The sequence below is a fragment of the Augochlora pura genome, chromosome 6, assembly GCF_028453695.1.
Source record: "Augochlora pura isolate Apur16 chromosome 6, APUR_v2.2.1, whole genome shotgun sequence".
NCBI classification, from domain to species: domain Eukaryota; kingdom Metazoa; phylum Arthropoda; class Insecta; order Hymenoptera; family Halictidae; genus Augochlora; species Augochlora pura.
In genome coordinates this window covers 15,793,672-15,817,083 of record NC_135777.1, presented here as the reverse complement: position 1 = coordinate 15,817,083, position 23,412 = coordinate 15,793,672, and the positions used below count along the sequence as shown (strand labels likewise).

The following is a 23,412-nucleotide window of genomic DNA, read 5'->3' as shown; positions in this document are numbered from 1 at the left end:
TAAAATTAGTATCAAGCTTCTAGAAACAATATACATTTATTGAATATAATTTTCTAAAATAACAATAGGGTTTCAAATATTGTTAAGCTGTCAAACTTTTCGAATTTGTTTTATGCGGTATTTCTTTATTTCATTCGATAGTTTAAAATAAAGGAAAGTCAAAATTATTCGATTTGGTAACATCAAGATCAGAAATTCTGATAAGAGTTTTATCTCTAGTATGCTTAAAGTTAACGGTATTAATTTATATATTACACCATAACATGGCGCCAGTATCGCGTTAGATACAAGTTTAATAGAGGCAATGGTCTCAGTAGCGCGCATGGTTGTTCGATGTCTTTGGATTAAGGGTGGGTCTATTCCTTTTGCGGGAGGGGTCGTATAAACGAATACAAGTGGATAAAAACACAAAATACGACAATATTCACATAAAACCTAGTCTACACATTGTTCAGATTTCAGAAGATTAACGTAGTGGATAAAAGTGACGATAGCGTACTTTGGTGTGTAGTGGTTATTGACAGCGCAGCGGTAGATAAAAGCTATTACTGGATGGAGTTCTTTACGAGTCGTGCTGTCTTTCCCTAATTTCTACTTCCCTCCTTTGCTCGACCCGATTCCCCATAAAGATTCAATCCCCTATACATACGTTCTAGTCGCTACCGTTCATGGCTGCGGCCTGGGGTGGGGGAAAACAAGCTGTATAACGACGTAAAATTTCGAAGCTTGTATGCAGAAATATGTCAAGTTTAAAAATCGGTAAGTTAGTGTTTATTTATCCTTTTAAGAGATAAAACAATGAGTTATCATATTTAATGGATAATTAAATAAGCGGCTAAATTGACTCGCGTTAGTCATTGTCCCCTTGCATTCAACACGCTTCTACTCTGCTTTCATAGTATGGTAGGCAGTAAGGCAATGAACGTACTCTATATACGTGCTTCGAAAGTCACTGATTCTCATTTGAGGTTTGTGCGGAAGAGATCAGAAAACAATCGTTTGATTCTTATTTTTGCGTTGCACAATATGCTATAAATGGTTTATAATATACGATATCTTTGCGGCTCTTATTAAATCATCACGTATGACGTTTACTAAATCTTATAGAGTATACATAAATGTAGTTAAAACAGCACAATGTGTGTAGAAATTATTCTTATTTTTCTATAAACTTTTGAGGTATTTTCTTGTGTTTAGTAGATATTTGTATATGTGCGATTGCCTGTTTCGCAAATGTTTTTGTTTTCAATGATTTTAGTCATTGCAGTCGTTGTTTTCAAAATGTTGTGAGTATTTGTTTTTTTTTTTTTTAATAATACCATTTCAAATTTAGTATTTGATGCATTCTTTGAATATTTTTATTTGATAATAAAATTTTTGTAAAAAGTTTGGGTTGATATCAATTTTCATATGCTTGATATTTACTTTTCATTATTTATAATATTTCAGCAATTAGAATTTATTGTTTATTAAGATAACAGAGAACATATTGTAATCACATTTAGATATCTTTTGTTTGTGTTTAATAAAATCTTCTTATTAAATTCAATCATTAAATAGAACTTGCTTCTTTAATAAATTATTTATTTTAAGTGAAGTTTTTATTTCATTTAAATTATTAATATCATTTTATTTATACTTGGCTTTATTTATCTTTCTGAATTTCTTAAACTTAAATTTATATCAGAGGGTTTTATTTAATATAAAATTTTAATATTTCCAAAGTATATTATGTGACATATTTATATGTAAAATTAACTTAAATAGTATTATTTTTTTAATTCATCGACTTGTGAAATATGTGTGCTATCATATGCGCTTTTTATTATTGCAAAGTAGTTAACTGCCTATAAGATTATAAATAATATGATTTATATTTTGTAATTAAGATATTAAAAGTAGAGATATACATGATGTAAAAGTAATATTTTTAAACAATAGAAATAAAATATTATATCTAAAGTAAAACTTATTAATAATAGCTCCATAGTGTCAATAAATAGTGAGAAAAGATAAACACCTATTATTTAGTTTAATAATTTTGTAAATAGTATAATATATACATTTTCAGTCAATAACATAAAACTGCATAACTAATAAAATCTTTCTAATTTTTATGCATGAATTCATTATTTCTTTTATTGTATTTTGCTATTTTGCTGTCTGTAAGAGCTATTAAACTCATTACATTTTGGTATCAAAATTTAACTACATTTTTAGAAAGTAATATATCCTGTTTTTGTTGACATATTAGACTATACATTCAAAAGTATGGTTTTCATTGAATTCGCATATCTATATATATTATTTTAATTATTAGATTTTTAAAAATATTCTGTATATGAATATGTTATCTTATTAAAAATATTTAACATATTTTTACAATACACTATTATTCATTTGAGTCAGTTTTAACTTTTGGCTGATAGTGCATATATTAATTACAAAGAAATCTAAGATAAAATCAAATAAGGTAGCATCTTTTAAATACTATGGTAAATATAAGTGTTTAGTGTTACAGTACCTATTATATCATGTTAATGATTGTTATTTCATTTTCCCTAAAGTGTTGGTAATGCATATGCTTGCCCTACCTTTGAGAACGATGGACTCTGAACAAAGAAATCAGGAGGTGTATCAACACTAAACAAAAAGCTAAAGAATGAATGCCTGCTGCACTCACGCCGCCGACACAGTACAAGCAGACTTAAGATTTGTGCAAGTAGTGTGTGAGTAGCAGCTACTCACGCCCCACTCAGACATATATATCTGTTTTCGCACATGGCAGCCATGAAGCATGGTACGTTTTTTCTTGTATGCTTTGCTTTGTATGTAAATTTGTTTCAACAGCTATTTTTATATAATTTGTCAAAAGAGAATAATTTATTAACATATTTTTGTTACAATATGTAATGTACTGTTGATTACCTATCTCACATCAATTTTAAACTGTATATCATTAAATTGTTATGAAAGATTTTGACAATTATAAACAATGAGTTTTATGATAACTGCATATGTTTCTACCTTTTATGTTTTATGTATTTAAAGTTCAACATAATTTAATTGTAGTTTATGATTGACATGAAACTGTTATGTATAATATCTTAAATAAATTTTTAATCAGTATATTTTAATTCAAAATAAATTATTTAAATACATTTCCTCTTAATTGCAATATTAATAAGATAAGTATATATTGTAAACATGCATGCTTATAATAGTATAGAAGATGTAACAAACACAGGAACAAAAATTATTACATACTCTATTCATTCTGAAAATAAAGGGAGATCATAGAAACGTGGGTTTCATATAACTATCTTTTCCAAGATCTAAACACTTTATTTGCAATGTAGTTGGATAAATGTATGAAGTGTATTATCACAATATTTTTTGTATTTTGATAGTTTGTGTGATCAAATTTTGAACATTTTAGAAATTTATATACATATTCAACAAACTATGAATCATCAATGTAAAATATGCACATATATGGAAGAAAATTGTATCCAATAATACTTTATAAAAGTGAGTAAATGTAAAGTGTTTATTTTTTGGGAAAGAAGTCTTTCAAAATCTATGTTTACGTAACCTTCCTACTTTCATTTGAAGGAATGAATCTTATATATGTCCTTTTATATGTTTTTCCAAAATCGTAGATCATATATTTTGTAGTTGTATACTCTAGATGTCTTATGAAGTAAGTGTAATTATTTGTTCTTTTCGTTCAATGTTAAAAATGTGATTCAACTTGGTCTTTGATCATAACAGTTCATGTCATCAGTAATTGTATGATACCATAAGATAATACTGTAGAGTTTGTGCTATACTCAATTTGGAATTTTGTTAGTTTTCTTAATACCTTTAAACAATGTGTAGATTTTAATTTTTTCTTTAGAACATAAATTTCGGCGTAATCTAACAATAATAAATTAAAAATCAAAAGTATTGATATCAATAAAATTGTTATATTTATTAAAAATTTTAATATAACATATTATATTAAAGACATTGAACTTTTAATATTTAAATAACACAATGCTTTAGAAAAATATTTTATTGTGATCATTTGCAGGCAAGACAAGTCAAGACGACGTGTGTTATGTTGTCGCTAAATATGACTATGGAGCACAAGGTGCCCAGGAGTTAGATTTGCGTAAAAACGAGCGTTACTTATTACTTGATGATTCCAAGCATTGGTGGAGAGTGCAAAGTGCAAGAGGCCAAGCTGGCTATGTGCCAAGTAATTATGTTAAAAAAGAAAAACCATCTCTTTTTGATAGTATCAAAAAGAAAGTCAAAAAGGGCTCTGGTTCCAAAACTTTACCATCTAGTAATTCACCATCTAGAGCTGTAGAATCTCCAATAATGGCCAGGCGTTTACCTGCTGATCCAAGTGAAGCGATAGGTACTGCAGTTGTCAAGTACAATTATCAGGCACAACAGGCAGATGAACTATCCCTTGTCAAAGGCACTAGAATTCTAATATTAGAAAAGAGTAACGATGGTTGGTGGAGAGGTCAAAGTGGCACTCATGCTGGCTGGTTTCCGTCAAATTATACTCAAGAAGAAGGCGATGCAGATGATACCCTTCACACTTATGCAATGGCGGAAAATGTTCTTGATATCGTTGTGGCTCTTTACTCATTCTCTTCCAACAATGATCAAGAACTATCTTTTGAGAAAGGTGATCGTTTAGAAATTCTTGACCGTCCACCTGCGGATCCAGAATGGTATAAAGCAAGAAATAGTCAAGGGCAGATAGGTCTTGTACCACGGAATTATCTCCAAGAACTCAGCGAATATTTGACGCAACCATACCGTGAACGAGGAATGACAAGTAATGAGATTAGTACAGGCGATTCCCTTGAGAGAAGGCCAGACCCTGGTGATAGACCACATCTTGTTGGAAAACCTTGGTACTATGGTAGCATTTCACGTTCACAGTGTGACACATTGTTGAACCAACATGGTCATGATGGCGACTTTTTAATTAGAGATAGTGAAACTAATGTGAGTACAAATGAAAATACTATGTTTTATTAAACATAAATCATTATTTACATTTAATAATACGTTATTTATTTATGTGACTCTAATGATTATGAACATTACGACTTGCAGGTGGGGGATTACTCAGTATCTTTAAAAGCTCCAGGACGTAATAAGCATTTTAGGGTACATGTGGAAGGAGCACTATATTGTATTGGTCAAAGAAAATTCCATACACTAGATCAGTTGGTAGACCATTATCAACGAGCGCCTATTTATACTAACAAGCAGGGTGAGAAGTTATACTTGGTGCGCCCATTGCCAAAAGGCAACTCCAGTAGCAATGGTTGCTAGGTGAATTCGTGCCATGAAACGGTCCATGCGCTTTGAAACGTATCTTTAAGATACTTGACGCCTGCCTAGTAATATCAATATCACACATCTCGTATGTTTATACACAACAATTAACATAATTGGTGAACTCATATATTAGTGTTTCTTGATTGTTTGACCATTTACACTGATAAATAATTTATTACTCTAAGTAATTGCCATCAGCAATTCTTACCATTCATTGGAGCTTCCAAACTATTTAGCAAACGAAACTACAAAGTTAAGGAAAACAAGTAAAACATTTGTACGGCAGCTATACGACATTTGACTAGTGACACACAAGGCTTCTCTTTATATCCATATGTAATTGTAAAACACAACCGACCATGTTATTACGATTAATAATATATTTACAAACTACACATAATGTAGACTGCAAGTGTAATGATGAAATAATGATTAATTATCATGCAATTATGACCGATTAAGTGGGATCTCTACTCTGAGTCTATTGGTATTGAATTATGACAAAGACTAAGTGTTCATTTGTGATTTTGTATTTATTAGAAATTTTTAAGTAAATAAACTGTATTTAAGTGTGCATCAGGTAAAATATTTTTTTCTTCTCAGTCCTTATGCATTGTACGACTAATGTTATACACATTTTATAAAAATAAATTTTATGTACTTTTAACATGAAAACATTGTAATTCTTGCGTGAATGTGTTTTAAAAAGCGAAAATGTTTCTCTTCTTTATGTATTCAAAGTACATAGATTTAATATTTATAATGACTTTTAATTGTATAAATAAATTTCTTTTAAAAGCAAATTGGTAATATTGGATTAAATTTTTTAAAATTCTATACAAAACGATTGTTTACAGAAATAATTGTAATGGATGTAATACTTCCATAATTGGTAACAAATATTAATCTTTATTTAACGTGTATATTATATTCATAAATAAAAGTATTATTTTAGTTATATGAATAAGAGATTGGTGCTCCTGGGGATAAAAGTTAATGGCACTAATTGCCAATAAGGTCACATATATAAACAATTGCCCTAATCTAAACATACTTTAGGTCTGCATTATTTGTTCTTAATTCCATTAAAAACTTATGCTTACTTAATCATAAGAAAGGATTATTCGAATTTCTTGTCATGTTGCTCACACCAGAACCAACCTGAAAAATTGATATGTACATAAAAGTGTTTTATAAATACAACATTAAAAGGACATTAAATATATTTACCATAAAAGGATTTGCATGATATGCTGGAAGAGTAGGTTGCCATACTTTGTTTGCCATTAATTGACTAAATTGAATTACATCTCTGTTACTGGATGGTCCAATACCTACCCATTGTGAATCTGAAGTGTTTACAATGATTTAAATTATCTTTGATTTCTAATATACATTATTCTATATTATTTAAACAGAAACTTACCATTATTCATAGGAAATTGTACTGGTTTAAATGGATTAATGGGATTACATAGAGAGGTATCAATTGATTGTGTATTATTATTTACTACATTAGCTGATGGTCGCCATAAATCAGAAGCAGCAAAAGGATTTGATATTACATGTGCAGTTTGATTTCCAACATTCCAAATTGAATTTGAAGCTAGAAAAGTGGTAATAACAAAATAAATTTTAAATATACTGATAAATTAAATTAATTGTATAAAAAAGAAAGTATACCATTATTAGTATTCCATGTAGATGTATTTATTGTTGTTATAGTTTCATCTTTCAATTGAGTTTGTTTCATTAAGGAATCTAAATCTTTCAATGCTGCATAACGATCTTCTGATGGAGGCATATTTGTTCCATTTGCATTCATTGCATTTGTAGAATTTATTGTAGATTGATTAAAAGGGCTTAAAGATTCAATATCTAAAGCAAAATTAGTAATTATTAATAAAATTATATTACTTTAATTTATGTGAATAACATAGTAAAATAAGTTTATGATTTACTTGTATTTTTTGAACTATTAAAAATAGGATTGTTGTCAAAATTGGCAAAAAATGGCTGAGGTACAATTGGTTGACTGAGTTTGTTCGCAGGTGCTGTAGTAGTAATAAATGGATCAGGAACTTTGCTGAAATCAGCTACAAAATCAGCTGAGAAGTTATTAGAATTAACTGACTCAGAATTGCTTGATTTTGTGGCAGATGTAGGTGATAAATTAGATGTCCCAGAGTGGGGGACCCTTGGAATGTTAGTTTGATTTGATGATTGTGACTTTTGATTTGCCATGGATGGATCCAAATAGTATCTTTTAAACTCATATTTTGCACTCATTAAATCTTTCATTTTTTGTTCATCTTTTGTATCTAGGATTTGAGGAGAATTTGGATTCATTAATCCCAACCATGTCCTCCTGCAATATTCATTACCACGTTCCTTTATAAAATCTATCTCTTCTTGTGTAAATGTTGCCACAGAAATAGATTTCACTCTATGTGGTGGTGTCAAACCCCGCCTGTAATATTAAATGAAACTAATAATGTTAGTATATCTTATATTCAAAGTATTTCTTCTGGTTAAGTTTTAGTTTGATTACAAACACACAAGATTAACAGAATTAGTGATTAAGGTAAACATGTAAAATATACCAAAAGATGTAGAAAATAAAAATGAGAATTAATTTATTCATTTATATAAAAAAAATGTTATCTAAAGTACATTATAATATTTATTCTAAATTAATATATCCAGCTATTAATGTTTACTTAAATTTAATCAAATAACATAATTATAAAAAAGGAATAATCAATGTTATTTTTTAATTAAACAAAGATAATATTGCATGTTGAAATACCAATGTGTAATCATATTTATGTGCTTTAAAAATGTATGTCTTGTACTAAAAGCTATAAAATTTATAATTAATGAGAAATAATATTAATTAAATTATAAAACGATTTTCAATTAAATCATATTTCTTGTAATTACAAATTATATTTATAGTATCATACAATTTATCATAGACTGATCTATATTTTATACGCATCTCTATGTCGCAATCAAACTTGGTCTATAAACTTTCTGATACAACCACTGATCTTCTTCATCATGTATGAATGTAACATTTTGACCATTGATAACATGAACTACGCACAAAGAAAACACTGATGCTGATAGTATGTTAACTTCCTGAGTGCGAACGCGAACGTTTTATAATGACTCACAATCTGTGATACAGAGTAATAGTAAAACGCGTTTGTAGCACGTGTTTCAACAAAATATAATTACTTACACATAACATTGGTAATATTATACTTTTTCATAAATAATGAAATGACCTATCTAACATCTTTGAACTGTTGACATTTAGTTTGTATTAATCTCGAATTGATGATCATCGAGTTTCTTACGAGAAAAATGCAAAGCCACCCTTGCTTTTGACACGAAAAGGCAACGAGTCAAATAATCGTTTCATCAATGTAGATGATGACGAAGGATGTTGTTACACTTTATTGGATTCTTAGAAATAACAAGTACTTACAGCATACCAGAACAAGAAGTACAGACAAACGAACCGATTGTCATGTTGACGTAAGTTGGACCTCGCTGATGGCAGTCGAAACATTCTTTGTTACCGGGTTGCGAGACCAGCTCGCGTAATATTTTCAAATATTTCTCGTCTTGCTTTCTCTTCGCAGAAGCCATCATGTATGAGGATACTTTGTAATTCTAAACGGGACAGAGACACGACTCCTTTCGCGGTCTGCTTGCGGAACTGACTCAATTTTCTGTCACGACAATCGTGCGTGTTCCGTAACACATTCTAAAAATGTTTCTCGAGAAAACGGATCAAGCGCAAATCTTATTCACAACTATCTTTTAAGGTGAATTTTCATTCACCATACATTTTTCTATTAGAATAAGAAAATTCATTGGTCAGTCTTTCAGAAATATTTATGAAAAAGCGGAAATTCGATTTTAAATTCAAACAACAAAGGAATTTATGCGATACAACTTAAATTTGTTTTCATTTTATTTAATAATTGTACAGTTTAATTGTAGCTAACAATTACAGCTTAACGTTGGAGGTAATATTTAGTAATATGTACTTAAAAATCATTGAAAGGATTTATAAATTTTATACAACCTATAATATCATCAAAAATATTTGTAACATCTGTCTTTTTTTATCATAACAAAAATAGATTATAGAGATTATTAACAAATATAAAATAAGCAAATTTGATAATCTCTAGAATGATCATAAAATAAAAAATAATGCAATCAAATATATGGTTACATTCAGTGTTGTTATTTATAATAGATTTGAGTTTCCTTGAAATACACTTTTCAGAGAACGCAATATACTTTGGCAATAATTGTGGAAAGAGAATGTTATGTGTGGGCTCACATGTGAGACATTTACAATATAGTTATATATGTTATATAGTTTTATACATATAAATAATTACACGTGACCTGTCAAAATAATTAAGAAAAGTTAATTACCGGGAAATATTAATTTTTACATATTAGGTAAGTTGTGTTACCATTTGTTACGAGCAATGATATTTATTAAATTATAAGACATTTTTGTATGAATAATTAGTAAAAATATTATAATTTTTCATAAATATTAAGTAAATAGAAAATAACATCGCAGAAAATTTTTTTATATCTATTTATAAATCTGAGTGTAATACGTAAGATCTTCTGTGCCAATTACATTTGGTTACAGTATATATGAGCAAAACAATCGTTGAAAAGTCGTCGTTAGTCAAGGTTAATGTATATATATGATACACTGAAAAAGAGTTTTTACTATTTTAATCGTCGCCTTCAAACAGATTTATCTCGTATATCGAAGTGTAGAATATTTTAAAACTTCCCTTTTAAATATGTTATTGCTTACAAATAATAAATGAAATTAATGTTCGTAATATGATTATGTACAGTGCGAACGACCAGAAATAATAAAAGAAAAATTTAAGTTTAATTACTTCAAATAAGATGACATCTCTCGTTACAACACCTACAAATATAAAAAGGTTTACAATTTTTTGTGCTTTTTGAACTTTTGATAAAATTTATTATTTTTATTGTAAAACAATTATTTTAAATAAATATTTGTATTCTTCCATTTGCCAGATTTTCCCAAATTAGAAATGTACGACAAGGTAGTATTATTGATTTGGACATTGATATGTTCCTCAAAATAACAAATTATGAAGATACTGTTCGTCAACTTGACATTTATTATGGAATAGGTATGAATATTTATCTTTTAATTATATTGTCATTGATTTAATATTTTTATTCTACATATAAATTCTATACATATCCATTAGTTAAAAGGCAATTATTGCGTTATCAAAGCTGTATCACAGGATTGTTTCCACAAGTTTCAAGTGATAAAGTTGTAGGAAGTGTACGAGAAAGTATTTATTGTGCTGCTGCTATTTGGAGTTTATATCAAGCATATAGGTAATTATGCTATGTATTATTATATCTTTTACAATATTTATAATTCTATATATATTCCTTATGATTTAGGCGAATAGATGATGATCGTGGAAAATCATATGAACTTGGTCAATCAGCAGTAAAATGTATGCGTGGAATTTTAGAATGTTGGGTGAAACAATCTTCCAGAATAGAATTATTTAAGCGTAATCAATGTAATCGTTTTGCCTTGCATTGTAAATTTCACTTAGATACTGGTGATGAGATTTTTAATGATGTTGCTTACAATCACTTACAAGTAAATATAACATACAATATAATACTTTCCCATAATTGTTTGTCTATATCACTTTAAATATATGATATTAATCTGATATTTATGTTATTGAAAGTTTTATGAAAAAGTAGTTTATAATACATAATTGTTACATTGTACTTTATCTTTTCTAGATTGATATTGTTTCCCTATATTTAATATTTCTTGTACAAATGATTTCTTCCGGATTGCAAATTATATATACACAAGATGAAGTAGCTTTCATACAAAATCTTGTATATTATGTAGAAAGAGCATATCGTACACCAGACTATGGCATGTGGGAACGTGGTAGCAGATATAATGATGGTACACCTGAAATTCATGCAAGTTCTATTGGTATAGCAAAAAGTGCTCTTGAGGCTATCAATGGATGTAATTTATTTGGAGAGAAAGGAGCTTCTTGGTCAGTTATTTATGTTGATATTGATGCACACAATCGGAACCGTAGTATTTTTGAAACAATGCTTCCAAGAGAATCAAGTTCAAAGGTAAGCAATAATCACAAAAACTTTCTTCTACGAAGTATTTATCATTACTTATATATATGTAGAGCGTAGATGCAGCTTTATTGCCAACAATATCTTTCCCTGCATTTGCTACTCATGAAGATGTACTGTACAGTGAGACAAAGGCAAACATAGTTGGCAGATTGAAAGGCAATTATGGTTTTAAGAGATTTGGAAGAGATGGATATAAAACAATTTTAGAATCCAAAGATCGTCGCTATTACAAATCTGGTGAAATCAAGGTCTCTGATGTATTTGATTGTTAGTAATGAATTTAAGTCAATGAATTTAACTCTACCTTAAATAATTGTGTTATTTTTTATAATACCATTAATTCGGTGTTAAAAAACTTTCTTTTCTGATATAGGAATTCGATAATATTGAATGTGAATGGCCTCTGTTTTACATTTTCATGATAATAGATGGAGTTTTTAAAACTTTGCCAGAGCAAGTTGAACAATATCAAAATTTATTGAAAGAAAGAATACAAAAAGATATCAATGGAGGTATATTACCATGACAATAAATTTAAGTACATATAATAGGATAAGAATACTATTACACTTTTTAAAATTAAATAGATCCTGTAATACCCATGTATTACTATGTATCTGAAGAGAATTTGGAAGCAGAAAGAAATGATCCTGGTAGTACGTTTCGTATAGCAAGCAATGAAGGAAGAGGGCGAAGAGGTTCTGGAGATTCTGAACCCATACCCATCTATCTGTGGAATCAAGCTATGTTTGTAATTGCACAATTACTTACTGCTGGTTTGCTACACATCAATGAATTAGATCCAATTCGACGATATCTACCTTCATATAATAGACCACGGAAAGCTGGAAGGTATTCAGCTTTTCAAGTAAGTAAGAATGTGCATACTTCTTCTATTAAATTATCATTTGTGTAAATTATTTTGCTTATGTTTATTCCATACAGGCTAAACCCAGTATTGTAAGTAAATGATGATATTTGTATGTGTATTTCAGTCTTCTTGCATATATTTTCTTTTGAAGTCTGTGAATTAGATTGACACTTTAGCACTATTTAAATACTGTATACATATTTGAAGCTTTCAAAATAGTTAAATAATGAAACATGCCTAGTAGAATATTTAGACTTTTCCAATCACTATTCCTTGTTTACTATTATATTGGTAGTTCTTATATTATACATATATATATATATATATATATCCTTAAAGCTTTATGGTAATGTAATAGTGCATGAAGCTTGAATGAAGGCATGATTTAAGTTAATCCTTCTTGTGATGCTTGTTGTAACTATCTCATTCTTCTTTTTCAGTGATTACTCTTTATGTACTATGGCCTATATTCCTATTTGTATCATCTCTTTTAACACTTCTAGTTTTACAATATTTACTGCATTGTTCATTTTTTGTTTTATAAATATTTTTACTACATTATAATGATGCATGATTTATCTATTACAACATTTTTGTACATCAGGGCACTCATACTGATCTTGTAGTGCAAATCGTTCTTATTGCTGAGTCTATGCGACTACAAGCTATGATGGCAACTTATGGTATACAAACGCAAACTCCACACGAAGTAGAACCTGTTCAAATATTATCATCTATGCAATTAGTAAAAGTTTATGAAAAATTAGGTGTAAACAGTAAATTAAATTTACAAGGCCGACCAGCTAGACCAATTGGTTCTTTGGGTACAAGTAAGGTATGTTTAATGTATGAAACAATAATTTTAAACAAAAATTATCATTAGTTACTTTTAGGTTTATAGAGTATGTGGCATGACAGTGCTCTGTTATCCTTTGATATTTGAAGTATCAGAATTTTATCTTTATAGAGATATGGCATTGTTAATTGATGATATTAAAACTGAACTTCAATTTGTGGGTAAATATTGGCGACTTTCTGGTCGACCTACGGTATGTTTACTAATACGGGAAGAACACATGAGGTAGTTATTAACTTTTGTTGCAATTTCAATTAATATATACTACAATCATTATAAATTATTTATATTTATTCTTACTTTAGAGATCCACAATTCAAAGAAATGCTTGACCTCTTTGCAATGCTAAAAAAAGGTTACTGTGATAAAACAAAAGTTCGAATTGGTCGTTTGCAAAATCTCATTTCATCTTCATGCATTGGTAATTACTACATAATAAGTAATGAATTCATGCTCATTGGGTATTAATATAATTTGCTTTTATGTAATATAGAACACTTGGATTTTATAAACACAATTGAAACAGATCTTGAACTTACACAATTCAAACAATTAGAACATGATTATATTGGATACCAAAGCCTCACAGATGTACCCAAAGCTTTAACTTATGCTGAAGACATAAAAGATTATTCTGTAAGTTTTTCTTCGAGATAGTTACATAATTGTAGATCTGTTTTAATTATTTCATATTTCAGTATTACATGAAGGAGCCATTGTACGATATATTAACTGAAATTCGTAGTAACAAAAATCTTTATTCATTGTGTCAACTGTATGGTATTTTATTGGAACGAGAGGGTATTAATTATGAGATTAATGGAATAACAGGTATTATTTTATATATTAAAAAATTAAATAGGTATGCTATTTTATTGCATACTTAAGCTGGTGTTTCATTTCAGTTGGTGATCATTTAAGATCGTTGTATCAACAAGCAGGTTGTCTTAGATTTTGGATGGTTGTCCGTTACTGCAGTAGTTTATTAAATCACACAGTTGATAGTATTAGTCCTTTTATAACAGGCGTCCTTGTTAAAGGAAAGCAGGTAATTTTGATATTTTCATTTAGCAAAATTTATTTATCAATAAATGTTCTCCCGGGCTTACAAACATACCCGGGGGTAATTACAATTCTACCGCCTTGCGCGGGGTCTCAATGTATAGAGAAGTAAATAAATTAATAAAAAGAAATAACAAATATATATAATAGAATTAGGATTAGGCAAAATTTATATTATATTTCATTAACTCTCATTCATTTTTAATATCAGATAACGGTTGGCGTTATTGGCCAAGAAGAAACAGTATTTGATAAACCAATGACACCAACAGAAATTCAATCAGTGATGTACTCTACAATTCAACCACATAACGTTGTACAAGCTGTCCTTCAACAAGAAGTTTTATTATATTGTGGTAGACTTATCGGAAGAAACCCAGAAATGTTTAAAGGAATATTGAAAATTCGTATTGGGTATATAACAACACTTGCATTACAGATATATTTGTAAAAATATTTTCAATAATTATCGCATTTATTTACAGGTGGGTTTTAGAAGCAATAAAGCTGTATTTACAGATGTTTGTTAAAAATCCAAAACCGATCGAAAATTATAGTCCTTTTGAAATTCGTCGATTCCTAATAAAAGTACTGACGGTTAAAGATTGGGCAAGCAGTAAAAGGTAAAATTTCAACATTTCATTCATGTTAGTATTTAACAAATAATCAATTTTATATAAATGAACGTACGTACCCATTATAGGCTCACAGTTTTGGGTCGCAGAAGACTTGAAGGATGTCTCTGTAGAGTACCCGCTCATTTTTATAACTATGTTTGGGAAGTATTATTACGATGCCCAGGTGGTATTTGCGTTAATGGGCAAGAGCTACCTCAGCAACCTACTCTTTCTAATATGACTCGTTCTGAACTGACATTTGCATTACTTGTAGAATCATTGCTTCATCATATACAGTTACCAGAATATCGTCAAATTATCGTGGAGGTATTAATTCTTATTTACTTCCAATTGTCATCTTTATGACAAATTTAATTTAATGGATTAAATTATTCTTTTTCTTGCACAGCTTCTTACTACGGTCTCAACAATTTTACTTAGAAATCCGGAATTAAGTTTTCAAAAGCAATTGAATCTTAATAAACTTGTTGAAGATAGTTTTCAAATGTATTGCAAGGTATGTATAGGATGTGTGTAGAAATAAATATCTATTGTCATTCTTAATAAATATCTAATATCTTTCAGGATCATAATATAGAAGAAACTAAAGATATGTCATCATTTTTCTCTGCCGACTATTCAATAACTACTGGATACCTTGCTAGAGCTATAGTTAATAATGTGCTCACTGGAGGGTGTTTTGCAACTATTCATGATATCAACGATGCAATTGAAAATCGAGAGACGTGCAAGATTACATAGTTATATAATAGTAAATATTGTTTCCAAATGTGTTAGCAAATTATATTTATATAAGAATAGTGACCGATTGTGTTAAATGTATACATACATATTTGTATATTTTTTCAAGTATGTGTTTTATGTAAATACGTACATGTACATTGGAGTTATAAAAAAGCTACAGGAATTGTATTTAAAATTTATATTTATGTACGAATCATAATGCATGTGTGTTAGAAAATAAAGTTTTAAATATATAAAAGGAAACTGAAATGAAATCTATATGCAGCTGTACAAATGTAAGGGAGTGTCAAAAATCATCTTTTAGCAAAATTTGTATCCATCGCCCTTCCACTTCGCTGTATATTATTTATATTTGCTTTAATCCGTGACGCTACTGACCCTAATTCTGCAGCAGCAGCTAAATGTTTCCTAACAAAGTCTTGGTTATATCCTTTGCCATTGTCGATTTCTTTCTTTTCATCTTCTGTATACTTTTTAACATTCTTTTCCCTTTCCTTATCCCTCCATGTTGCATTTGCCATCATTTCCTGTCTACGTCTTTCTTTTTCTTCTTCCGTAAGATTGGATCTTTTCTTAGGATTCCTTTGATCTTTATACCGATTCCCATCTTTATATTTCTCTTGAATAGCACTAGCAAATGAATTAGTACTCTCTTTATAATTTAATTTACTTATAATATATTTATTCCCAGTAGTATTTCTGTTACTGTATTCACTTTTATGTGAATTATGTTCCTTATTTCGAAAAGTATTATGTTGATATTCTTTATGCCTATTTTTATCTTCATCTCTTTTAAATTCTCTATATCTCTTCCTCCGATTTGAGCTATCGCTCCTTTCTTTGCTTGAACTACGGTTCCTCGATCGCTTCTCGGATACTTTTCCTCTTCTCTCATCTCTTTTGTCAAATTTTTCAGAATATTTTTCTCTATCATTTTTCTTGGACTGAATACCATTTTCCTTATTTCTGCTTCTCTTTTCCTTTGTACGTTTTTCTGTACTTTCATCACTTGTATCATCTTCAGAACTACTGTCAGATTCACTGCTTGAACTACTTTCACTCTCTTTCCTCTTTTTCTTTCGTTTATGTTTGATTTTCTTCATTGATTTCATCAAGTCTTCATCATTAATTTTGTCTTTTAACTTTTTGTATTTAGCAGCTAATAACATATCTAATTGTGTTTCATCATCACTGTCTATATCTTGTTTCTGTTTTTTCCTTTTTTTTTTCTTTTCAATTTTACTTTTTTTTGACTGTTGCTCCAGCTAAAAGATTAATAATTTAATAACTACTGTTTATTGAACATTTTCTAAAGTCATGTTTACTTACCAATTGTCTCAATTGTTTTAATTTAACAGGATTTTTCAACAACTGATTTCTTGTTTCCATTTCCTTCTTTTTTATAGCATATAAAGGATCTTCTTGCATTTTTCTTGCTAGATCAACTTGTTCATTACCAGAAAAGAAACGTAATGATGGTGGAATACATTCTAAAAATATAGATAAGTTACACTTACAGCTAAAATATATATTATGCAAATTGCATTGGTTGTTAATTTAAACAACAATGACAAAATATTTTTTATTTATCAACACAACCATGCTATATAAAAATTATAACAAAAAATACCATGCTCAACGTGATTTCTGGCAACTTGATTCATATCACTATCCTTTTCTGTCTGATTCATTTGTTCGAAAGATTTGTCAATTGGCCGACCAAGCAAATACTCTTCTCGATTGATCATTTGATTTGGTCCTTTGTACATCCAATCCAATTTTTTATCATCCTTTTTTTCTATGACACCTTGCTCCATTGCATACTTTTTTATATCCTCCCTATCTTTCTCCATCTCGATTTCTTTCTTCAATTCTGCTATCTTTCTCTTCTCTTGGCTTTGTTGTTGCTCTGCCTTCCAAACTTTTTCTATATTTTTTATGGTAGATGGATGCCATGATTTTTTCAAATTCTACCTTAATGAAATTTTAACTTTATTAAACACATATCCATACAGTTTATGTTGTACCAGGAAAGCAAATTGTATTGTAATTCAACTTACCAAATCTCCACCACCCATTTTTGGATGAATTCGTTATGTTACTATTTACTTGTTTAAACTACGATATCAACGAACTTTGGTATAAATTTTACATTTTTTTATGTATTTTATACGAAACCTTGGAATTGTGCACAAGTAACATAATTACATTTAAGCACCACAAATCACATATGTAAAAAGCACAGAGTGTACATAAACTGCACACAATTGTACATACTTATATTATAAATATGAAGATAAGACTTACATGTCATACCACAGACTATATGATTTTATAGAGGCGAAACTTTCATCGTTATTTTTTAAGTTCATGCCCCTGTTACGTTATCACGTTTCATGAGCGACGCGAACATAGGCACTTGTTTATATTACGATGTTACGTTATCACGTTTCATGAGCGACGCGAACATAGGCACTTGTTTATATTACGACCACGCTATTAGACTATACGTTTCAATTTATGGCGGCAGGAGGGAAGTTCGAATGTATATATAAATTTATATCGCATATTTATATAGAGACATTGTATCGCCCGAGAGGAATAACTGAGAATATGTAAAGAGACAATGAGAGAGTTCCCACGAAGTTCATCGTCAAGCCTTTGCTTTCTTTAGCAAGACTAATCGAGGAATATAGACAATGTCACGTCGGCTCTCGTAAGATCCTCTACAATGTTGCACAAACTAAACGAGTCACAGTAACAAATCCGGACCGCTAAAGTGTTGAACGTCGAAAACCATTAGTTAGGGACTTCACGGAACTCTCTCTCTCTCTCTCTCTCTCTCTCTCTCTCTCTCTCTCTCTCTCTCTCACGCTGTCCTTGAACCGAGGTCTTCGCGCGCGGCATACCCCACTCCGTTCGTTTCGGCGGGCTTTTGCCCCTGCGCGCTCGACCGTCGCGCACTCCCAGCAGCACGCGCATCGCCGAACCACCAATCACCACCAATCTGCAACCAGAAGATGAGCCATCCGACGAATCAGCATCCAGCTAGAGGACCCCAATTTTCCTATTGGACAAGGGAGGAAGAACCAGAAGGAACGCAGGAACAAAACTTGCTTTCCTCGGGAAAATACACACAGACTTTATTCGACAGTCCAAGAAAGTAGATCATAGAGCTCTATCAATAAAGTACCAGTTTTTGCTTAAAGTATTCAAAGTTGTACAACTCTCTACAACCTTTCACGAGCAGAGCGGTTCAGCGCTCCACGGGCAACCGAACCACATCGAATTCCCTACATCCAGACAATTCAGACCGTAACACCCCTAAACACCTCAAAATTTAAAGACCTTCAGGTGAGTTCATATACTTTGGAACTAGAGATTGGTTCCTATAAAACTCTAGGAGTTTCTTCCCTGTAAGAGTCCCCCGTAGCAAAGTTGCATCTCTATGTACGTATGTGTAATTCTTTATGTTATGTGCTTTGAAGTTCTGCTTTAGAATGATTCGAGTTCTGAACGTTGATGAAAATATCGAAGTACATATGACACATTAATGTGACGTAATAAAGTGGTGAGCAAAGTGTGCGTTTTACTACTTCAATTCAGAGTTTCCTACATGTAATGAATAATGTACATGAAAATTTGTGGGCTTGGACCGAGAATTTCATGGAGACAATCGTTAAATTGACACATGACTTAGTGGACACAGTATCAGACACTGTCGGATTAGCGTTTGATTCGAGCAATTTTATTATTACCGATGTTCTCCAACAGAAGTTAATTCATTATTTTCACGAATGCACATCACTATTATCATTCGACGACTTTCAATTGCAATTATTAAAAGCTTTTTCGTTGACATTTATTAGTACCGTCGCTCTGATTTTCATCGCTTGGCATATTTATGGTCCAAGAATTTCTGAACAATTTATGGAACCAAGTAAGGCAATTTACATTTCTTCTGAATGTGTACATAGATTGAATTATCCCATGAAAACAGTTCTAACAGTTTCTTTATACATTTATCGTAGTGAACATGAAACCATTTTTATTATTTTATTGAATTAATAATACCATATGCATATCCACATTTGTATCTTATCACTATAACTGTTTTGATAATAGATACACAATGAATTCAAATCGTATTAACTTACATTGTTTAGCATATATATGAAAAAAACACATCATTAATTTATAATACAATGAGTCTTTAATTAATTAATTTTCAATGATATATCTATATGAACCAATAGTATACATACATGTAATATTGTTGCATATATTTGTATTCTTATTCAATTATTAAATATTTGATAATAAATGCTACTATAATATTATAATGATAATGGTGCTTTTATAGCAAGCCAAAATTACATGTTTAAAAAAATTGTTTCATTTTATAAACTAATATCCTTTTTCTAATAGAATTTAAAATGCCTGCTTACCATAAAATTACTGTTGCCTTTTACTTACTTACACCAATTAAATATGACACGAATAGAAAAAGATATGATTACATAGTATACAAGGTAGTTTTATATAAATTATAACGCGTGATTCATTTTTACAACAAATATATAATAATTTTGTACTTAGTCAGAGCATGGTATTGATAACTCAAATTTAACTTATATTGTTATATATATATGATGCAACAATTCATCAGATGTTAATATGTTTTCAATTTTAGACGTATCTATATTTTAAAAATTAAATCTTTTGCATATAATAGATTTCAGTGACAAAGAGAGTGAACAGTGACTATTACTTCATTTTTCGTTTTTGGATTTTAACTTAACATTCTAATTTTGTTTCCAAGATGTATCAAGAATATAGTTTATATAAATTACAAATAACTAACAAAGGGAGTATCAGAGAGTTTTATTAATAACAAGCAAATACATTATTTGCAATGTACAATAATTTTGTACATATAGTTTTATTTATTGTATGTATAGATCTATCATCAAATTTTACAAAACTTCATAAGGATTAGATCAATAGATATCTTTGTGAGCTTTATAGCCTTTGAGATAAACAATTACTGTGTGTAGGAATATTACATTAAAACAAAATTTATCATTGCAGATCCTGTAGTTGAAGATTGTGACTCTTCATCGGGAGACTAGTTTCACACAGGTAATACATTGCAATGAAATAAGTATAGATTAAAGAGATATAGTTATACGTATTTGTTGTATAAACAAGATATATGAAACATTTTTTTGTTACAGATATTATTTAAAAAATGAAAATAGTTTTTAATAAAGATATTAGATAATTATCAAGTATAATGGACAAAATAAAAGCATTCTTTCAAAAGAAAAAGTCAGATTCAAGATTTATGAATGTGGGAGAAGGACATAAGTAAATTTTGTTTTGTTATTTCTATTGTAATAATCGAAAATGTAATTCAAAATAATTTGAATGTAACATGTAGCAAAATTTATGTACAGATTATCAGATTCGACAAGCACTGTTCAACGTCCAGTAAGACAACCAATAAAAAGAGTAGAACCGACTGAAGAAGCTAAATTAGCAGGCCAAGCTGCTTTAGCAAGATTAGAAGCAAAACAAAATGCATCCAAATATAATAGGTAAATCATATTTAATAAATATTTATGTCCTGCTTGTTTTGAGTTTTTACATTAATAAATAATAACAATGCATCAAGTGTGCTATTCAAGTATTTTTTGTTTAGAACATATGCAGCTATTAAAGCGCAAGTACAACGTGAATTGGAACAAGAGAGAAAAGCACAACAAATTGAACAACCGGTTGATAAAAAAACATCACAAAAATCTGAGGAATCAGTAAGGAATGAATCATCGCTGGCTGTTGCCGATGTATATTTTCGTTGTCCGTACTTATCTGATGAAATATTACCAAAAGAAGAGTGGAAGATGAAGATAAGATCGTTTTTATACGAACAACTAAAAGGAGAAGAAGCTGGTCTCACAGCATGTTTAGTTATACAGAATTGCAATCCTAGAAGAGACAAAATTGAAAGTTGTGTAGAAACACTGTCAAAGTATTTGGAAAACATCATAAATAATCTGGAAATAGAAAAATATAGACGAATCAGAATGCAGAATAAAATATTCGAAGTAAGAGTCACCTTTATATTCAAACATAAGGAAACTTTAACAAAAGTTTTCAATAATAATACATTCGATAGTTTTTTTTTTTAAATATTAATACATAATTCATGTTAAAGGAGAGAGTACGTCCTATAGATGGTGCAATGGACTTTTTACACGCTGCTGGCTTTCGGGAGACGAAGTTATTATATAATGACGTAGAGGAGGACTTTTTGTTGTGGAGTCCAGAAAATTGTGACATTGAAAACCTTACTATTTTATTGGAGGCATTAAAATCTGCAGAAACTATTCCACTCGAACTAGATAGAAACCTTCAAGTATTAATGCCTGTGCAAGCAAGTCGCAAGCACGAATTACCATCAACATTTTTTTCTATTACTCCACAGGAACTAAAACGGGAACAACAACTACGGTAAGTATAAACATAAGTTCTGAACTATAAGATATTATTTAACGAAATGTATAAATACATTATTTTTATATTAATATTAATAGAACTGAAACATTTGAAAAAAGCCAAATGCTAATGACAAAGGCTATGAGAGAAAGAGAAGAGAAACAGCGCCGTCGAATATATAGATACTCGTTGCTTCGCATCAAATTTCCAGATAATATTATTTTACAAGGAACATTTTTCGTACATGAAAAGTTTCAAAATGTATTTGATTTCATTAGTGAATGCTTAGAAAATAATGAGCTACCATTTTGTTTGAAAATGATTGGCAAAACATTTGATCAGACATGCTTTGATAAGACTTTACTGGAACTGGAATTGTGTCCCTCTGTTACTTTAATGTTTATTCCTCTAAATAATGCACAGCTAAATGATTCTATAGGATATGTAAAAGAAGAATTACTTTCTCTTGTGCAATCTTAGAATTAAATTAAATGAAAATATTGCATTATTCTTATTACATTTATTATTTAATATTCTAATTATAATTTTGTGAGAAAACTATTTTTTGAGTAAATTTTTTTGAATTTTACATATAAAATAGTTATAATCCGCATTCTATAAGGATATTTTTAATACTTCTAAAAATTACATCGTTTGTGTTTTAAATTCTGTTTATCTGTATTTTGTATACTGCACTATATCTAATGTTTCTATGTACTATCTATCTCTTTTCAATTTACGTAATATAGCATATTTCTTTGGGCTAGGATATAAGATAGAATGAACAAGATAGTGTTAATACAATTTCTTTATTATACAATAAATTATTATACAAGCATTAAATTATTGAGAATACAATTTTAAGAAAATCAAATGAATCCTTAGAAGTGACATTTTGCGTCTATTTGTATCAAATTGATGAAATTAATGTTTTTAGTTTTACGGATTGTATTACATTATTTATGTTTGTTTATTTCGACACATAAGTGAAATCGGAATTCACTGTGTGTATGCTAATTCTTCATATTTCTGTATTTTGGCACTTACGTTATTATATTAATATTTAATATCAGTCTTTGTATATTCTTATATTACAAGAAAGTAGTCCAAATTTGTTAGATAATGCGTAAATGTGTATATGTATACAT

General features: G+C 29.6%; 5 protein-coding genes across 14 annotated transcripts; 3 read left to right on the top strand and 2 right to left on the bottom strand.

Annotated features, from left to right (window-relative positions):
* Window positions 1–296: 296 nt before the first annotated feature.
* Dock (SH2/SH3 adaptor protein dock) lies at window positions 297–5,929 on the top strand. Of its 2 annotated transcripts, XM_078182900.1 has the most exons (4): window positions 297–759; window positions 2,568–2,800; window positions 4,079–5,016; window positions 5,128–5,929. In XM_078182900.1, the coding sequence occupies exons 2-4, from the start codon at window positions 2,782–2,784 to the stop codon at window positions 5,347–5,349; spliced, it is 1,179 nt and encodes a 392-aa protein (XP_078039026.1). In that variant the 5' UTR covers window positions 297–759; window positions 2,568–2,781; the 3' UTR covers window positions 5,350–5,929. The 2 variants fall into 2 exon arrangements, with proteins under 2 accessions (XP_078039026.1, XP_078039027.1); XM_078182901.1 differs by lacking the exon at window positions 2,568–2,800.
* A 139-nt stretch (window positions 5,930–6,068) lies between these two features.
* Window positions 6,069–9,134, bottom strand: Drongo (Arf GTPase activating protein drongo). The gene is made up of 6 exons (XM_078182899.1): window positions 8,852–9,134; window positions 7,317–7,825; window positions 7,039–7,233; window positions 6,782–6,961; window positions 6,586–6,704; window positions 6,069–6,516 (listed from the first exon to the last, which is right to left on the bottom strand). The coding sequence occupies exons 1-6, from the start codon at window positions 9,016–9,018 to the stop codon at window positions 6,463–6,465; spliced, it is 1,224 nt and encodes a 407-aa protein (XP_078039025.1). The 5' UTR covers window positions 9,019–9,134; the 3' UTR covers window positions 6,069–6,462.
* A 556-nt stretch (window positions 9,135–9,690) lies between these two features.
* On the top strand, window positions 9,691–16,006 carry LOC144470919 (putative phosphorylase b kinase regulatory subunit beta). Of its 5 annotated transcripts, none has more exons than XM_078182511.1 (21): window positions 9,691–9,846; window positions 10,266–10,358; window positions 10,459–10,577; window positions 10,659–10,794; window positions 10,864–11,071; window positions 11,224–11,580; window positions 11,643–11,840; window positions 11,966–12,104; window positions 12,180–12,460; window positions 12,538–12,552; window positions 13,068–13,298; window positions 13,357–13,544; window positions 13,625–13,740; window positions 13,813–13,955; window positions 14,018–14,150; window positions 14,225–14,367; window positions 14,593–14,795; window positions 14,867–15,004; window positions 15,085–15,325; window positions 15,408–15,515; window positions 15,584–16,006. In XM_078182511.1, the coding sequence occupies exons 2-21, from the start codon at window positions 10,321–10,323 to the stop codon at window positions 15,758–15,760; spliced, it is 3,312 nt and encodes a 1,103-aa protein (XP_078038637.1). In that variant the 5' UTR covers window positions 9,691–9,846; window positions 10,266–10,320; the 3' UTR covers window positions 15,761–16,006. The 5 variants fall into 5 exon arrangements, with proteins under 5 accessions (XP_078038637.1, XP_078038638.1, XP_078038636.1 ...); XM_078182512.1 differs by lacking the exon at window positions 9,691–9,846 and adding an exon at window positions 10,076–10,092; XM_078182510.1 differs by lacking the exon at window positions 9,691–9,846 and having other exon boundaries at window positions 10,100–10,358.
* A 45-nt stretch (window positions 16,007–16,051) lies between these two features.
* On the bottom strand, window positions 16,052–18,093 carry LOC144470920 (uncharacterized). Of its 2 annotated transcripts, none has more exons than XM_078182516.1 (4): window positions 17,824–18,093; window positions 17,394–17,737; window positions 17,093–17,253; window positions 16,052–17,028 (listed from the first exon to the last, which is right to left on the bottom strand). In XM_078182516.1, the coding sequence occupies exons 2-4, from the start codon at window positions 17,614–17,616 to the stop codon at window positions 16,057–16,059; spliced, it is 1,356 nt and encodes a 451-aa protein (XP_078038642.1). In that variant the 5' UTR covers window positions 17,617–17,737; window positions 17,824–18,093; the 3' UTR covers window positions 16,052–16,056. The 2 variants fall into 2 exon arrangements, with proteins under 2 accessions (XP_078038642.1, XP_078038641.1); XM_078182515.1 differs by having other exon boundaries at window positions 17,394–17,733.
* A 1,134-nt stretch (window positions 18,094–19,227) lies between these two features.
* Window positions 19,228–23,336, top strand: Gint3 (GDI interacting protein 3). 4 transcript variants are annotated; one of them, XM_078184116.1, is made up of 7 exons: window positions 19,228–19,334; window positions 20,855–20,905; window positions 21,001–21,133; window positions 21,223–21,363; window positions 21,468–21,873; window positions 21,984–22,279; window positions 22,363–23,336. In XM_078184116.1, the coding sequence occupies exons 3-7, from the start codon at window positions 21,060–21,062 to the stop codon at window positions 22,742–22,744; spliced, it is 1,299 nt and encodes a 432-aa protein (XP_078040242.1). In that variant the 5' UTR covers window positions 19,228–19,334; window positions 20,855–20,905; window positions 21,001–21,059; the 3' UTR covers window positions 22,745–23,336. The 4 variants fall into 4 exon arrangements, with proteins under 4 accessions (XP_078040242.1, XP_078040246.1, XP_078040245.1 ...); XM_078184120.1 differs by having other exon boundaries at window positions 19,229–19,334; window positions 21,207–21,363; XM_078184119.1 differs by having other exon boundaries at window positions 19,261–19,345.
* The last annotated feature ends 76 nt before the right edge of the window (window positions 23,337–23,412 follow it).

Coding starts and splice junctions, on each gene's coding strand:
- LOC144470919 (XM_078182511.1), top strand. CDS start 10,321: ATGACATCTCTCGTTACAACACCTACAAATATAAAAAG. Junction 10,795..10,863: donor AGTTTATATCAAGCATATAG/GTAATTATGCTA, acceptor CTTATGATTTAG/GCGAATAGATGATGATCGTG. Junction 15,516..15,583: donor GTTTTCAAATGTATTGCAAG/GTATGTATAGGA, acceptor AATATCTTTCAG/GATCATAATATAGAAGAAAC.
- Drongo (XM_078182899.1), bottom strand. CDS start 9,018: ATGATGGCTTCTGCGAAGAGAAAGCAAGACGAGAAATATTTGAAAATA. Junction 7,234..7,316: donor TAATAGTTCAAAAAATACAA/GTAAATCATAAA, acceptor ATTTTGCTTTAG/ATATTGAATCTTTAAGCCCT. Junction 6,705..6,781: donor ACAATTTCCTATGAATAATG/GTAAGTTTCTGT, acceptor TAAACACTTCAG/ATTCACAATGGGTAGGTATT.
- LOC144470920 (XM_078182515.1), bottom strand. Junction 17,254..17,393: donor CAGAAATCACGTTGAGCATG/GTATTTTTTGTT, acceptor CTATATTTTTAG/AATGTATTCCACCATCATTA. Junction 17,029..17,092: donor TAAAACAATTGAGACAATTG/GTAAGTAAACAT, acceptor TTAATCTTTTAG/CTGGAGCAACAGTCAAAAAA.
- Dock (XM_078182901.1), top strand. Junction 5,017..5,127: donor TTAGAGATAGTGAAACTAAT/GTGAGTACAAAT, acceptor TACGACTTGCAG/GTGGGGGATTACTCAGTATC.
- Gint3 (XM_078184116.1), top strand. CDS start 21,060: ATGGACAAAATAAAAGCATTCTTTCAAAAGAAAAAGTCAGATTCAAGA. Junction 21,874..21,983: donor TGCAGAATAAAATATTCGAA/GTAAGAGTCACC, acceptor TTCATGTTAAAG/GAGAGAGTACGTCCTATAGA. Junction 22,280..22,362: donor AAACGGGAACAACAACTACG/GTAAGTATAAAC, acceptor TAATATTAATAG/AACTGAAACATTTGAAAAAA.